The sequence below is a fragment of the Taudactylus pleione genome, unplaced genomic scaffold (assembly GCF_031769625.1).
Source record: "Taudactylus pleione unplaced genomic scaffold, aTauple2 ptg000242l, whole genome shotgun sequence".
Taxonomy (NCBI): Eukaryota; Metazoa; Chordata; class Amphibia; order Anura; family Myobatrachidae; genus Taudactylus; species Taudactylus pleione.
The window spans coordinates 7,780,383-7,796,688 of NW_028284644.1; the positions used below are offsets into that span (position 1 = coordinate 7,780,383).

At 42.3% G+C, this 16,306-nt stretch overlaps 1 protein-coding gene across 1 annotated transcript; it reads right to left on the reverse strand.

Annotated features, from left to right (window-relative positions):
- Window positions 1-4,884: 4,884 nt before the first annotated feature.
- Window positions 4,885-14,922, reverse strand: LOC148516738 (gastricsin-like). Its single transcript, XM_088479648.1, has 9 exons — window positions 14,867-14,922; window positions 11,524-11,659; window positions 10,775-10,892; window positions 8,468-8,586; window positions 7,656-7,855; window positions 7,433-7,552; window positions 7,083-7,230; window positions 5,242-5,340; window positions 4,885-5,037 (listed from the first exon to the last, which is right to left on the reverse strand). Exons 1-9 carry the CDS (start codon window positions 14,920-14,922, stop codon window positions 4,885-4,887), a joined length of 1,149 nt encoding a protein of 382 aa, XP_088335774.1.
- Window positions 14,923-16,306: the final 1,384 nt, after the last annotated feature.

The window sequence follows — 16,306 nt, forward strand, 5'->3', positions numbered from 1 at the left end:
TATTGTGTCCCTCCCCACTTGTGTTATTGTGTCCCCCTTCTCCCAATCTCTGTTATTGTGTCCCTCCCATTCTGTGTTATTGTGTCCCTCCCCATCTGTGTTATTGTGTCCCTCCCCACCTATTTTATTGTGTCCCTCCCCATCTGTGTTATTCTGTTCCCTTCTCCCCATCTGTGTTATTGTTTCCCTTCCCATCTGTGTAATTGTGTCCCTCCCCACATGTTATTTTGTCCCTTTCCACCTGTGTTATTGTGTCCCTCTCCATCTGTGTTATTGTGTCCCTCACCATCTGTGTTATTGTGTCTCTCCCCATCTGTGTTATTGTGTCCCTCCCCATCTGTGTTATTGTGTCCCTCCCCATCTGTGTTATTGTGTCTCTCCCCATCTGTGTTATTGTGTCCCTCCCCATCTGTGTTATTGTGTCCCTCCCCATCTGTGTTATTGTGTCTCTCCCCATCTGTGTTATTGTGTCCCTCCCCATCTGTGTTACTGTTTCCCTCCCCATGTGTGTTATTGTGTCCTTCCCCATCTGTGTTATTGTGTCCCTCCCCATCTGTGTTATTGTGTCCCTCCCCACCTGTGTTATTGTGTCCCTCTCCACTTGTGTTATTGTGTCCCTCTCCACCTGTGTTATTGTGTCCCTCCCCATCTGTGTTATTGTGTTCCTCCCCATCTGTGTTATTGTGTCCCTCCCCACCAGTGTTATTGTGTCCCTCCCCACCTGTGTTATTGTGTCCCTCCCCATCTGTGTTATTGTGTCCCTCCCAATCTGTGTTATTGTGTCCCACCCCACCTGTGTTATTGTGTCCCTCGCCACCTGTGTTATTGTGTCCCTCGCCACCTGTGTTATTGTGTCCCTCGCCACCTGTGTTATTGTGTTCCTCTCCATCTGTGTTATTGTGTCCCTCCCCATCTGTGTTATTGTGTCTCTCCCCATCTGTGTTATTGTGTCCCTCCCCACCTGTGTTATTGTGTCCCTCCCCATCTGTGTTATTGTGTCCCTCCCCACCTGTGTTATTGTGTCCCTCCCCATCTGTGTTATTGTGTCCCTCCCCACCTGTGTTATTGTGTCCCTCCCCATCTGTGTTATTGTGTCCCTCCCCATCTGTGTTATTGTGTCCCTCCCCACCTGTTTTATTGTGTCCCTCCCCATCTGTGTTATTCTGTTCCCTTCTCCCCATCTGTGTTATTGTTTCCCTTCCCATCTGTGTAATTGTGTCCCTCCCCACATGTTATTTTGTCCCTTTCCACCTGTGTTATTGTGTCCCTCTCCATCTGTGTTATTGTGTCCCTCACCATCTGTGTTATTGTGTCTCTCCCCATCTGTGTTATTGTGTCCCTCCCCATCTGTGTTATTGTGTCCCTCCCCATCTGTGTTATTGTGTCTCTCCCCATCTGTGTTATTGTGTCCCTCCCCATCTGTGTTATTGTGTCCCTCCCCATTTGTGTTACTGTTTCCCTCCCCATGTGTGTTATTGTGTCCTTCCCCATCTGTGTTATTGTGTCCCTCCCCATCTGTGTTATTGTGTCCCTCCCCACCTGTGTTATTGTGTCCCTCTCCACTTGTGTTATTGTGTCCCTCTCCACCTGTGTTATTGTGTCCCTCCCCATCTGTGTTATTGTGTTCCTCCCCATTTGTGTTATTGTGTCCCTCCCCACCTGTGTTATTGTGTCCCTCCCCACCTGTGTTATTGTGTCCCTCCCCATCTGTGTTATTGTGTCCCTCCCATTCTGTGTTATTGTGTCCCACCCAACCTGTGTTATTGTGTCCCTCGCCACCTGTGTTATTGTGTCCCTCGCCACCTGTGTTATTGTGTTCCTCTCCATCTGTGTTATTGTGTCCCTCCCCATCTGTGTTATTGTGTCTCTCCCCATCTGTGTTATTGTGTCCCTCCCCACCTGTGTTATTGTGTCCCTCCCCATCTGTGTTATTGTGTCCCTCCCCACCTGTGTTATTGTGTCCCTCCCCCTGTTTTATTGTGTTCCTCCCCATCTCTGTTGTGTCCCTCCCCATCTGTGTTATTGTGTCCCTCCCCTTCTGTGTTATTGTGTCCCTCCCCATCTGTGTTATTGTGTCCCTCCCCAGATGTGTTATTGTGTCCCTCCCCACCTGTGTTATCGTGTCCCCCTTCTCCCAATCTGTGCTATTGTGTCCCTCCCCATCTGTTTTATTGTGTCCCTCCCCATCTTTGTTATTGTGTCCCTCCCCACCTGTTTTATTGTGTCCCTCCCCATCTGTGTTATTGTGTTCCCTTCTCCCCATCTGTGTTATTGTGTCCCTCCCCATCTGTGTAATTGTGTCCCTCCCCACCTGTTATTTTGTCCCTTTCCACTTGTGTTATTGTGTCCCTCTCCATCTGTGTTATTGTGTCCAACCCCATCTGTGCTATTGTGTCCCTCCCCATCTGTGTTAGTGTGTCCCTCCCCATCTGTGTTATTGTGTCCCTCCCCATCTGTTTTATTGTGTTCATCCCCATCTCTGTTGTGTTCCTCCCCATCTGTGTTATTGTGTCCCTCCCCTTCTGTGTTATTGTGTCCCTCCCCATCTGTGTTATTGTGTCCCTCCCCAGATGTGTTATTGTGTCCCTCCCCACTTGTGTTATTGTGTCCCCCTTCTCCCAATCTCTGTTATTGTGTCCCTCCCCATCTGTGTTATTGTGTCCCTCCCCATCTGTGTTATTGTGTCCCTCCCCACCTATTTTATTGTGTCCCTCCCCATCTGTGTTATTCTGTTCCCTTCTCCCCATCTGTGTTATTGTTTCCCTTCCCATCTGTGTAATTGTGTCCCTCCCCACATGTTATTTTGTCCCTTTCCACCTGTGTTATTGTGTCCCTCTCCATCTGTGTTATTGTGTCCCTCACCATCTGTGTTATTGTGTCTCTCCCCATCTGTGTTATTGTGTCCCTCCCCATCTGTGTTATTGTGTCCCTCCCCATCTGTGTTATTGTGTCTCTCCCCATCTGTGTTATTGTGTCCCTCCCCATCTGTGTTATTGTGTCCCTCCCCATCTGTGTTATTGTGTCTCTCCCCTTCTGTGTTATTGTGTCCCTCCCCTTCTGTGTTATTGTGTCCCTCCCCATCTGTGTTATTGTGTCCCTCCCCAGATGTGTTATTGTGTCCCTCCCCACCTGTGTTATTGTGTCCCCCTTCTCCCAATCTGTGCTATTGTGTCCCTCCCCATCTGTTTTATTGTGTCCCTCCCCATCTTTGTTATTGTGTCCCTCCCCACCTGTTTTATTGTGTCCCTCCCCATCTGTGTTATTGTGTTCCCTTCTCCCCATCTGTGTTATTGTGTCCCTCCCCATCTGTGTTATTGTGTCCCTCCCCACCTGTGTTATTGTGTCCCTCCCCATCTGTGTTATTGTGTCCCTCCCCATCTGTGTTATTGTGTCCCTCCCCCTGTTTTATTGTGTTCCTCCCCATCTCTGTTGTGTCCCTCCCCATCTGTGTTATTGTGTCCCTCCCCTTCTGTGTTATTGTGTCCCTCCCCATCTGTGTTATTGTGTCCCTCCCCAGATGTGTTATTGTGTCCCTCTCCTCACCTTTGTTATTGTGTCCCCCTTCTCCCAATCTGTGTTATTGTGTCCCTCCCCAGATGTGTTATTGTGTCCCTCTCCTCACCTTTGTTATTGTGTCCCCCTTCTCCCAATCTGTGTTATTGTGTCCCTCCCCATCTGTTTTATTGTGTCCCTCCCCATCTGTTTTATTGTGTCCCTCCCCATCTGTGTTATTGTGTCCCTCCCCACCTGTGTTATTGTGTCCCTCCCCATCTGTGTTATTGTGTCTCTCCCCATCTGTGTTATTGTGTCCCTCCCCACCTGTGTTATTGTGTCCCTCCCCTCCTGTGTTATTGTGTCCCTCCCCATCTGTGTTATTGTGTCCCTCCCCATCTGTGTTATTGTGTCTCTCCCCATCTGTGTTATTGTGTCCCTCCCCATCTGTGTTATTGTGTCCCTCTCCACTTGTGTTATTGTGTGCCTCCTCATCTGTGTTATTGTGTCCCTCCCCATCTGTGTTATTGTGTCCCTCTCCATCTGTGTTATTGTGTCCCTCCCCATCTGTGTTATTGTGTCCCTCTCCACCTGTGTTATTGTGTCCCTCTCCATCTGTGTTATTATGTCCCTCCCCATCTGTGTTATTGTGTCCCTTTCCACCTGTGTTATTGTGTCCCTCCCCATCTGTGTTGTTGTGTTCTTCTTCTCCCAATCTGTGTTATGTCAAAGTCATTGGCCTCCTATTGCATCTAAAACGTATCTGGCTACTAGGATAAGAAAAACTTCAGTATTAAATGTATGGGATAAGTTTCCACTACTATAAGGAAATTTGGAGTATAGGTATTTTATATTGTTACAGATTTCTGTGGTGGCTTATAATATCTGTAATAAATTACTGTAGGTGGTACATTATTCAACTGACAGCCTCATTTCTACAGGGTTATTCTGATTGGTCAGTTGTGCCTCAATTACTCAATAACAGTCAGGAGGTTTATCATTTATAATTATTTTCCTTAAGGTCTTTACATAAAAATGATTGCATTTCACTCCATATTTTATGTATTCTTCACCACACATATATATTCCACTATAAGTCTTACTTTGCAGTCAGGGAATCCAGATATTGCAGTTTCATTATAGTGGTCTTGATGAATACAAATGATGTATACAAAGAGAAAAAAAATATTTAAACTAACACAATAGACAAATGAAGTTGATTACAATACATTTATTAATGGCAAATCATCAGACTTCTAAAATATTTACCAAAAATTTTGCTTAATGAGACTTGTTATGTGAATATTTTGAGATCATGACATGCAGGTATTTCCTTCTATGGTTGATCACATTGACATTGGATGAATCAGGTAGCTAGGTCAGCAAGTAGGTCTATGCAGCAGCAGCAAATCCAACCTGGTTGTTTCCCAAATCATAGACAGAATAGTACTGCCGAAGGAAGACGTCACCCAGGATCCAGAGAGGCTGTCCATTTTGAGAGGGCAGGTATGTTGGCATGATACCAATAGTGCAGTATCCATTTTGCTATATAAGGAAAACATAATATAAATGTGTCAAAAAAATTAAGGTTGAAGGTGGTTCTCATTTGTTTGTGAAAGAGATTTTCAAAATATAAAGATCTTTTTAATTCAGCTACGGTAGGTCTCAGCTTTCAGATTGTGAGTAGGAGCGAGTGAGGGGTGTTCTGTTTTAAGTATGTTATGTCACTAGTAGAAGAAGATAACCTACCTGAAGAACGTATGCAGATGGGGGAAGGGGGAAAGAGGTTCCACTAATGGTAAAGCTGATAGTAGGTAGACTCTGGATGTTACTACAGCTCACAGCATACTGTCATAAGAAAAAGAAAAAGATTAATACATCTAAATTTCACACAATATGTAAAACAATTTATTTATTGATCCATTTGCTATTCTTAATTTCTTTAAAGAATATGATTCACCAAATTGTGATCATCATCAATAAATTGCAAAATCCTAATGGCATATCCTAAGGGACACTTTCATTACTTGAGTAGGACTAAAAAGCCTAAAATACAAATAGGCATAAGTATATAAAAGTTTTTGTGGACTGAAAATGACAATGCCCAACATTTACATAAAAAGGAATAATATGATTTTAGAGCATGTCAGTAAATTTGCTCACACTACATTAACAGGCCCAAGTGATGCTGGAAGTAATCTACTAGATTAGCCAAATAAGCCAAAGGGCTGAATTTAGTTGACCACCTATGTGGTGGTAATGCTACCCTAACATAGAAATCAAGTTGTGCAGGAATCACTATGATATAGATAGAATAAATAGACCACAGGTGATCACAGTGGAAAAAAACAAAAAACTATTTAAAATAGATTTAAAAAAAAAACAAAACCTTACCTGCAACCAGGGAACGGTGATCCGGTGAGCTCCTCTGTGACTCAGGTCAGCTGATCACCATGCTTCTGCTCTGTGCAGCTGACCGAGGGTCACAGAGCAGGAGCACGGCGATCAGCTGACCTAAGTCACAAAAGAGCTCACCAGATCACGATCACCGTGCAGGTAAGGATTAGCTTTAGTGGGGGAGATCTCGTGGAGGTAGGTCATGGGGGGGTGTAGCAGGTGGCGCATGAGCGGTCAGTCGCACTCTTAGAGTATTTTATGCAAAAAATACCTGGAGAAGTGTGGGGGAAAGACTCACAGGGACAAAGCTTTCTTGCAATATCGGGACCTCATTCAGAGCCGGTCGCACAGAGCGTGCGGTCGGTCTGAATGAGGGGAGGACCTCTTGAATTTTCAAGACGTCCTCCTTTGTGGTGGTAAGGCTGTGGGTTAACACCCACAGCCTTACGACCGCCTAAGGTGATGGTCGCCATGGTCAAGACCATCGCGACCATCGGGGCTTACGACGAGACCCTAGGGTAGGGTCTCCCTTGTCGTAAGCCCCGGAGAGCTTTCGGCTCTGTCTGAGTCGGAAGCTCTCCACTAACATCACTAGTGATGTCAGTGGGGCCGTCCCCAAACGGTAGGCGTTCCCATGGGAACGCCCCCGTTTGGGCTGCCACCCCCCCGGCCCAAAACGGGGCGAGCTGTCAATCAACATCGACAGCTCGCCCCCTTTGGATCGAGACCCGCTACGACCGGCGCTGTCGGTTCATAGCGGGTCTCACGCATGCGCACGACGGCGCCGGCGCCATCGTGCGCATGCTCTGTGGGGGGCCATTGACCCGGTCCGAGCGCATCGGCGCTAACGACCGGGTCTGAATGACCCCCTCTGTCCCTGCATGTGATATTTGACACATCATTTCGATGTATTCAAATATTGCAATGCAAATTTGGATGAATTTTATCACATCCCATCGACATCTGAGATGCGGATTGTGATAAATATGCCCCTTAATGAGAAGAGAGTGGTATGAAATGTACTGAGTTCTCATTGGCCACAGGAAGTAATTATCTCAAATTATCTCAGATAAAAACAGGGTCACATTTGTAATCTATACATATACAGAGGATATGAACATTTTACTACAAGTCCAACTCTAGAAGTCCTTTGCTAGTTACTGCGTTTCCATGGTTCTCCTCATATACAGTACCTGTCCATTCTGATCTTGCTGGGCACCAATGCTTTGCATAAGTGACGAGAAGATTTGTTGAGGAGCAGTCAGCAGAGAAGTTCCAGTATCCACAATACCCTGACATCCTTGACTACACCATCCAGTTGCTTGTCCATTAATGGAGAACCTGAAAGGAATACATAAGCAAATTCAGCTACTCAATAACAAACATTGTTATCTTTTTATACTCTAGAAGTAAAGCCAATAAATGTTATGAGCAAGCACTAAACTATTGATATCATGTGTGCATAGAGAAAAAGAGGACAACGTTACATCCAGGTTTATAAGTCCAAAAGCCATGCTTAAATAAAAATGATTTGAGGAACTACCCTTGAATTCCAATTTGCCAATATGTTTCAGATGTCACAGGGGTCCAGTAGATTTGTCCTGAATAGTAGTTTTGGTCAACTCCTCCAAAAGCCACTTCTCCGCCACTCTGAGAGTTCTGGCTGAAAATCACATACACAAAATTATGGCAAAGCAGAAATACTCACATTAAACAAAGTAACATAGAACAACTGAAGAAAAAGTGAACAAAACAAGTAATCTTACCCACTCAGGTAGAATCCAAAGATAGGCTGATTGAGAAGGCCCTGCTGAATCATATTCTGCATCACAGTTGTAGCACCTCCTTCAGCAATGGCTGGATAGGCCAAACCCAAGATGCCATCAAACTGAGCATACACAAAGTTGGTTCCAGGCTCTGTCACACTCAAGCCAAACTCTTGCTGTGTAATAGCTACATTTTGGATCTGTATAAATCAAGAAAGGAAGGTCTGTAAACTGGGAATATTCAGGAACTGCATATTATTAATATATTTCAGCTGGCTGCCTACATTTTTATTAATCGATGAGTGAGTTAATAAATTTTTTATTAAAGGTGCACTTACACCTGCTAAAAAAACCTTAATAACACTCCCCTTTGCCCCCCCCCCCTCCCCCCCCAAATCCCATGTAACTTGTAAATACCTAGAATGGCCTAAAAAAAATTCCTGTGATACATTTTTTACCTGCCCCACAGAATAAACAGTTCAATAATGCTTTCAAAAGGCAAGCTGGTGCTGACATAGTTTTCCAAAATTGTGGGGGGAAATATTCTCCAATGCATGTTAGATTAACATTCGTGCTGCACTTGGTTTTGTACTACTACAATTTTCCAGTAATAATGTGTCCTTCAGAAGCTGTGGAAAAAAAACAGCTCCCTTTATAACACATAACACTGAATTGGAAACATTGTTTCCTTGTCACAACTGGACGCTTCAAAAGTTGAAAACATGTGCTCCTCTCCAACTCCATGGTGTGAAAGTGACTACAGATCAAACAGCTCCTGAAGGGTGTTTTCCAGAATGTAAATGTACACTTACAGCCACAGTGTCATATCCCAGGATTCCAGTCAGACTGCCAGTCCCGTACTGCAGAGAGAATTGCTGCTGGTTGGAGGTATAGGTGGAAGACTGGCTGGGGTTAAATACAGGGTGGTTTGCTAGAGAAATAAATATACGAGGAAGTAAATATGAAGGTCATTAACAGAACATTAGAATAAACAGCCCAGATATTCCTTCAAGACATAAAATACATTATCACAAGGGCTAAGTGTTAGTAGTTTCCCAGGTGATCTGTGTTTATCTTGGAGCCATTGAAGTGTGGTTTAGTGGTTTCGTATCTGCAGAAATTACTATATCATCTATATATAAATCAGGATTGTTTCTTGATGCAATTTCTATTGGAAAATATAAAATAATATTGGGGGGAGGGGGGGTTGTGTCTAAGTTAGCTTACAAATTGTAAAACCTAAAACAATTGGTAATAAGTAACTTTTAAGTATTTCAAATAGGTGCACCCTTTTATAATGCCCACATGAACCCTAGGATTTATATATGTAATTCTGGCTCTGATACTGCACGTAACTGATATATATAGACATTATCACAATTATGTTACATTACACTGCATTCCTAGAACTATCTGTGAATCAACTGTACTGTAAGGATGTTATATTACAATAGTGATTGCATCATTGTATAATAGGCTACTCCATATAAATGAACTACGTGCTCCACCCTCTTCAGAAACAAACCACCACATATCCAGAGGGAAGTGGAGGCAAGGGATATAGGCCCTCATTCAGAGCCGTACGCTCTGAGCAGAGCGCACGCTCTGAATGAGGGCCGCCCTCCATAAAAATGGAGCGTCCTCCTGGACGCTCGTATAGCTGTGGGTCACCACCCACAGCCTATACGAGCGTGCAGTTTGATGGCCACGATGGTCTTGACCATCGCGACCATCGAAACTGCGAGCCGGAGCCTCCGGAGTGATTTTGGCTCTATCAGAGCCAAAATCACTCCCACTGACATCACTAGTGATGTCAGTGGGCCGGCTTCTGACGGGAGGCGTTCCCGTGGGAACGCCCCCGTCAGGGAGGCACGCCCACCAAAGGGGGCGTGCTGTCAATCAACATCGACAGCACGCCCCCTTTGATCAGACACAACGAGCGAAGGACTTTCCTTCGCTCGTCGCGTCTGGCGCATGCGCACGACGGAGCTCCCTCCGTCGTGCGCATGCTCAGTGCAGAACATCGACCCACTTGCGAGCGGACAGCCGCTCGCGAGTGGGTCTGAATCAGGGCCTTAGCACTCTTCCAGGACCTCTGGACAAAGCAAAATCATTATGTGCATGATTTGATATCATATATGGTATGCATATTTATTACCCTCTAACTGAGTTAATTAATTTATATAAAATAATACACTATGAGGTGCTTTTATCTCACCCTTTGTTTTACATATATATATATATATATATATATATATATATATATATATATATATATATATAGAAAGGTGCCCAGACCATGTACTCTCTGATGGTTAGCCAAACCTTAAGCTGCCCCTACCACTGCATTCACCTGCTGGGTCCTGCCTGACACTGCGCTTTTTGTAAAATTGCAAAATGGTACTGTGTATGGCCGCAAAAAAAGCATACACCTATATCCATATGAAGTCCTGACACTTGCTCCTTCTTCTGTTTGGACATGTGGAATGGGGGAGGGATGGGGCGTGCAAACGCAGGCTAAATAATCAAGAGCTGAGACTGACTTATATTTATCCATGTGAGTCTGTCAGTAGCAGTATCAATTGCATGTGAATGAGGGCTGGTGCAAATATATAATAGAATGGTCAGCACTAGCTAACTGCTCCTGATGGGCTGCTTGTATTTTCTACATTAATCATGCATATATTTTATGATTAATGATTTTGTGGGCATTTTTCAAATGTATTTATTGCTACTTTCATTTGTACATGAAAATGGATATTACATGCTTTATTATAGAAGGGTTTAAACTTTTAATTTCAAACCTAGGCCCCCATTTATTAATGAGTTTTATCACCAAAATGAGAGAGACATTTCACTGTGTATGATGAATGGTGCTCCAGCCAATCAGCTCCCAACTGTCATTTTTCTAACAGTTGACAGTTGGGAGTTGATTGGCTGGAGCACCATTTATCATACAAACAAGTTTTATCACTCATTGACAAATGAGGCCCTATCTCCTACCAGAGGCATAACTATGTACTGTATGTCACTGCAAACACTATTGGGACACATTATTGGAGGCCTTACACCACTATAGAGAGCACACAATAGGAGTTACTGGATGCATTGTTACTCACTGCAGGCCTGGCTTTGACAGTAGGTTGAGGCCACCCACAAGTTGGAAGATCCAGTGTCAAACAGCACCAGGAAGTTCTGAGGTGGCGTTCCTATGCTGATCTCCCCGTAGTAAGACATCTATTCAGAATGGACACTATAAATATTTGTTTTAACAATTAATCTGTTTTACACATACAATTCTATAGAAAATACTAACTTAAAATATGAGTTATCGTATACTGTACATATTAGCTTATCTAGGCATTTATTCCAGCTAGTTCCTTGGAGTTTTTATGATAATGTATATAGCTCTGCATACCGAGTACCTTCTCCTACACTGCTTTATTATACTTAGATTAGGTTTTAGCACATTTTTCAGTGTTATAGTAGCACAGTAGCTTTAAAACCCAGTAATCTAATACATCTATTAACAATATCCTTTACAAAGGAAATCATAGACATAGGAATCAGATGACTTGCCTTTGGGACCCCAGGCCATGCGCTTTGTAAAGTATATTAATGAAAAATACAGTATGTTATAGTTGCACAACTTATATTAGCATGTGTATAACTAACAACCTCCAAGTAAGATCCTCCAGGTAAGAACCCCATAGAGTACACTGGACATTATGCACTAGGCTCAATAGGACCTACAGTCATCCCATATCTGTGCCTGTAATTTTACATGGATACTGTAGGTAAATGTTTTCCACTGATGAAAGTTACAGTACATACAGGTACATTTTGACCATTGTTCCTTGCAACTCACATCCATGTAGTTATCCAAAGGTTCAAAAGCAACAGCATATTTGCTGTAATACTTTGTAGCTGGGTCAACAACTGGGGCTTTGATACCGTGCTCCTTCATCACCTGCCTCATGGACTTAAACCTCTTCAGGGGGACTCTGCAGGGAAAATAGTCACAATTTATTTTCACATTAGTTTTATGTACATTCACAAGGGTTATGCTGTAGGGAAATTGAGGATCATATGGCGACGTCTTCTTATACACAACCTAACCAAAGCTCTTTGCTGTGTGAACCTGGTGCTGTGATTTTATTATTATTATTATTATTATGGTTTATTTATATGGCGCCACAAGTGTTCCGCAGCGCCTTACATAGTACATAGAACTAATAAGTGAACAAGAAACAAGTAACTTACAGTACATTACAGTGCAGGACAAGGACACGATTTATATACATTGCTGCAATAGCGATTAAAGCACTCACAATAAGCAGCCGGGAGTTGGCAGTCACGTGTTAGGTGCCCTTATGGGGAGTAAAGAGTCGAAGAAAATGTAAAGAGAAGCACATGAGGGAAGAGGTCCCTGCTGTACAATGCAGTGCTTTTCTTTAAATCTAATCCAATGGGGCATCAATACCAAAGGCAAGAGCCCTGCACCAATATAGTCACAAGCAGAACTAAATCTACCAATAACTTCAGAGCTCTTGGACAGCAAGTTTTGTAAAAATACATCTTTAAACAGTTAAGATGCCTTAGTCATCCTTGCAAACAAATTAAAAAAATACTATGACCGTGGATGATGGTGTTTTGCTATATTGTTCTATAGAGAGTCTCAGTAAACTCCATAAATTACCACCACTTCCCAGATATTTTTAATTAAGTCTAAGTCTTGCTGCCATGACATAACCTGTATAGGTAATTAATGTGGTACATTTGTACAGGCACAAATTTTACAAGATGACAGACTCTAGTTTCGATACACTGACTTGCCCTAACTATGTTCCTTCGTCATAATAAACTTACATAACCTCTTGCTAGGTTTTTACTTTGACACAGAGAGATACTCATATTTAAATCACTTACTAGACTGTGAAGCCAGGGGCACAGTCTCCTATCTCTGTGAATTACAAGGTACATGTTGAGACCTGTAGCTGAATGATGTTTATATGTCATGTTCTTGCCATTTTTGCTGCAGCCCCCTGTGGCGTAGATGCACTAAGCCTTGGGGAGTGATAAAGCGGAGAGTGATAAAGTACCATCTAGTCAGCTCCACTCTCTTAGGCTTAGTGCATCTCCCCCTGTATGTCCCTTCATCCGTTTCTCTTACCAATCAATGAACATACCTATTGCTGTTTATTATGGTTTGTTAGTGCTTGTAGGTTATGAAGCCAAAATACTTTTATTGTAGATTTTAGTTGTTAATAGGTCATACAAAGGAATTTAATTAAATGTTTTTTATGAGATTAGCTTGGTATTTAGAAGAAATAGCTTTACGATGACTATTCATTAGAACTCACGTTAGTTTCTCTGTAGCTTGCAATGATATTGGTTTATCTTTTCTAGCAAATTAGTTATGCACTTTGAGATTATCATACATTTATAATGAACACTATGAAAGGTAATATACATTATAAAATTGGTGGGATAATCAGGTCTACGTTCATTAAGTAAAAAGCACGGCTTTAGATATGTATGCATAGAAATTACTTCGGAGAAGACATATCAGTCACTAACTTCCACAGTATGCTCACTTGTGTAAAACAAATACAGATAAGACTAAGCAATGCAAACAAGTGATTTTTTATCAATGATGCACAGCATCATAATTAATCTGAAAACTAAAAAATACATTCATAGCACTTTAAACAAAACATAATAGTTTTTATTTTGTTGTTAAACGTAAATAAAAATTATTTATACTTAATGATTGGGTTATTTGGTGTATGATTGACTTGTTTAAATATTTGTGACATAGTGATTATTAAGTAGTATACAGCATTACAAATACTAATTATAGTACATGTAATTAAGCAAGGACAGTGCATCAGATATTTAAGTATACTGTAGTTTGTGGTATTATATTTACATTCCATGTTCTATTTTTCTCTGTCCTTTTCTGAAAGGATTGGCAATACACGTTACGGATCAGTGAGAAATTTGGGAAAACAGTAGTGATCTAATTGTCCAAGGGCCACGCCAAACAACCTGTAAACAATACAGGCATGGACTCCTGTATTTCAGGGTTGAGCAATGTTTTATCTGCTGCTAAGTGTCAATGCATATATAGAAAACTGTCCATAGTCTCCTTGCCTGTTCCATGGTACTGGTTTGCTCAACCTGAAACCATGCGAAAATGCTAAGATAAACATAGTGTTGAACAATATCCTCTAATAATCACAGCTGTTCTAATGCCTTATCATTTATTCTCAGACTTCACCCATCTATTTGTTCCCTTTTATCGTATATGGACCATTGAGTCCTTGGCCAACCTTCATCACCAACCTTAGAACAAATTTCTATAGGGTCAGTTGTGAGAGAACATTAAGACTCTCCCCAAAACATGTCACTATTGACCATGTGAATATTTTTTGCACCATCTTTCTGTGCTCTTTCTCATATAAAGTTTCTAGTTGGTGGAAGAACATCTCATTAGAGGTATATAAGCTAATGCCCGATCTCCAAGGTTGTGTGTGAGGAGACCCAACTGCATGTGATTTACCAACCAAAGTATAAGCTTCCTAATACCAGACCTTAAACTGGGTACACACACTATGCAATTCTTGGCCCGACATAGCTATATCTGTCAGATAGGCCCATAATTATGTAGTGTGCATGCAGCAACAGGGCCTGAAGGTCGGTCCAAAACCTGTTGGACTGGCACCAGATATACTGTAGTGTGTGCTGCACATGCTATGTCAGTCCTGTCATTTTGGTATCGTCCAGACAGTGCAGTGTGTACAGACCTCAGCCTTATGTCTGCTAATTAATTAGCATTCCCCTTCTCTGAAAGCACAATTATCTGAGGGTGTGTCCATAGACGAGACAATTTGCAAACAAAAGGATTGTTTGGCACTAAATGACTATTGGCTAGTCTGTATGCTGAATATCAACCAATTTTGGGATAATTTTGGTCGGTCTGAATCGGTCTTGTCATTGGCAGAATCTTATAAACTTCAACTGATATGATAGATGTTTCAATAGCCTTACTTTCTATCTTGGGTGATGCTGCACCCCTCCAGCTCATTCTCAGTACAATGCAAAACCATATAGTCTTCACTTTTAGCAATAATGCCCATATTCTGCAAATGGTTAGCTTGTTTAACAATAGATGAGCTTGTTACAAAATTATTAATTTATATACTCACTTAATAATCCCCTCTGAGAGCTGGAGACAAACGAGAGCAAGAATTAGACACTTCATGTTGAAGATCACCTTCTACTGTATACCCGTGATACCTCCCTTTACTGTTTTATATACCCAAAGAAAGCCTGGCCTATCTTATCTATAAAAAGTGTTATTATAATGTCAATGTCATTAGGTATCCCTTATCTATAAATCCACTGTTCTTATAATCTCAAATCTGCACTGGAGGCTGATAATATTTACAGCAAATAGACTGGAAACGTAATCTTACTAATGATATAACCCTTATTAATAAAAACTTATAGCTGGCTCTAATGTGTGAAATTGTTAAGGTTTGGAGACACTGAAAATACATTGATGACTCTTTTATATATTCCCTAACTGTACACTTCAACAACCAGAACAGTGGCAAATGCAGGATTTCTATAAAGGGGCTTCCAAATGGTTGATTAAGTGTGGCCAGTCCATGAAAAGAGCATTATCAGCACTTTACTAGCTATAATATAAGTCATACGACGGTATGAAATAATTCTGACATATACAGGACCAGTAATCACAGCATGACATTATATGCGGAAGTAGGGCCATCCTATCGGATGATTTCAGATGTACTGGATAGTGTATTATTATACAGTATTAATAATTGACCCTATAGATGGTCTATATCAGTGCAGCCCTAACAGTGCATGTTTTCCAGATCTCCTTGTTGATGCACAAGTATATCCATTACTGGCTGACACATTTTAAAAGATCAAAAGGTGGTGCTAATTATGTCATTTTTACACTGAGGGGGGATCTTAAAAACATGCAACTTTAGTAATATATGCTAAATCTATTGGGGATGCAGTCAGCTGACCGACGGCCACGAGGCCACTGGTCTAAATGCCAACGCTGATAACCCGACAATGAAGTTCAGAGCCGTAGCTAGACTTTTTGGTGCCCTGTGCCAGAAAGAGCATTGGCGCCCCCCTCGTTTTTCAAAGGGACATAATGCACCCAAAAAAGGGGAATGGCCTCGTGGGGAAGGGCCAGGTAAGAGATAGGAGAGGCCAGGAGATGCTGGGGATGAAATAAGAGGAAGCTACAAGTGAGAATGATAATAAACAGAAATTTGACAGGCCCATACAGCGCCCCCTGACCTGTGGTGCCCTGTGCGATGGCACCGGCCGCATTACCCTAGCTACGGCCCTGATGAAGTTAAGATAGGCGTCGAAATGCCGATGCCTATCTTAATCCTGATGCCAGAAAGCAGACGGACGGATGCCCGAAGAAAGTAAGTACGGGGCACCCGTCCTCTTAGCCATGGGAAGGGGGGGGTTAGGGTAATTAGCAGGGTTAGTGTTAGGTTTTGGGGGGGAGGTTATTGGTTAGGCACTCCTAGGAGGGAGGGTTAGGGTCAGGCACGAAGGAGGGGGACTTAGGTTCAGGAACTAACGGGGAG

Bases quoted from the DNA above. Each gene is read 5' to 3' on its own strand.
- LOC148516738 (XM_088479648.1), bottom strand. From the start codon at position 14,922: ATGAAGTGTCTAATTCTTGCTCTCGTTTGTCTCCAGCTCTCAGAGGGG. The intron at 10,893-11,523 runs GTGAGTTGCAAG...CATTCTGAATAG, and splicing joins CTTTGGATAACTACATGGAT to ATGTCTTACTACGGGGAGAT. The intron at 7,231-7,432 runs GTAGTTCCTCAA...TATTCCTTTCAG, and splicing joins TGGCAAATTGGAATTCAAGG to GTTCTCCATTAATGGACAAG.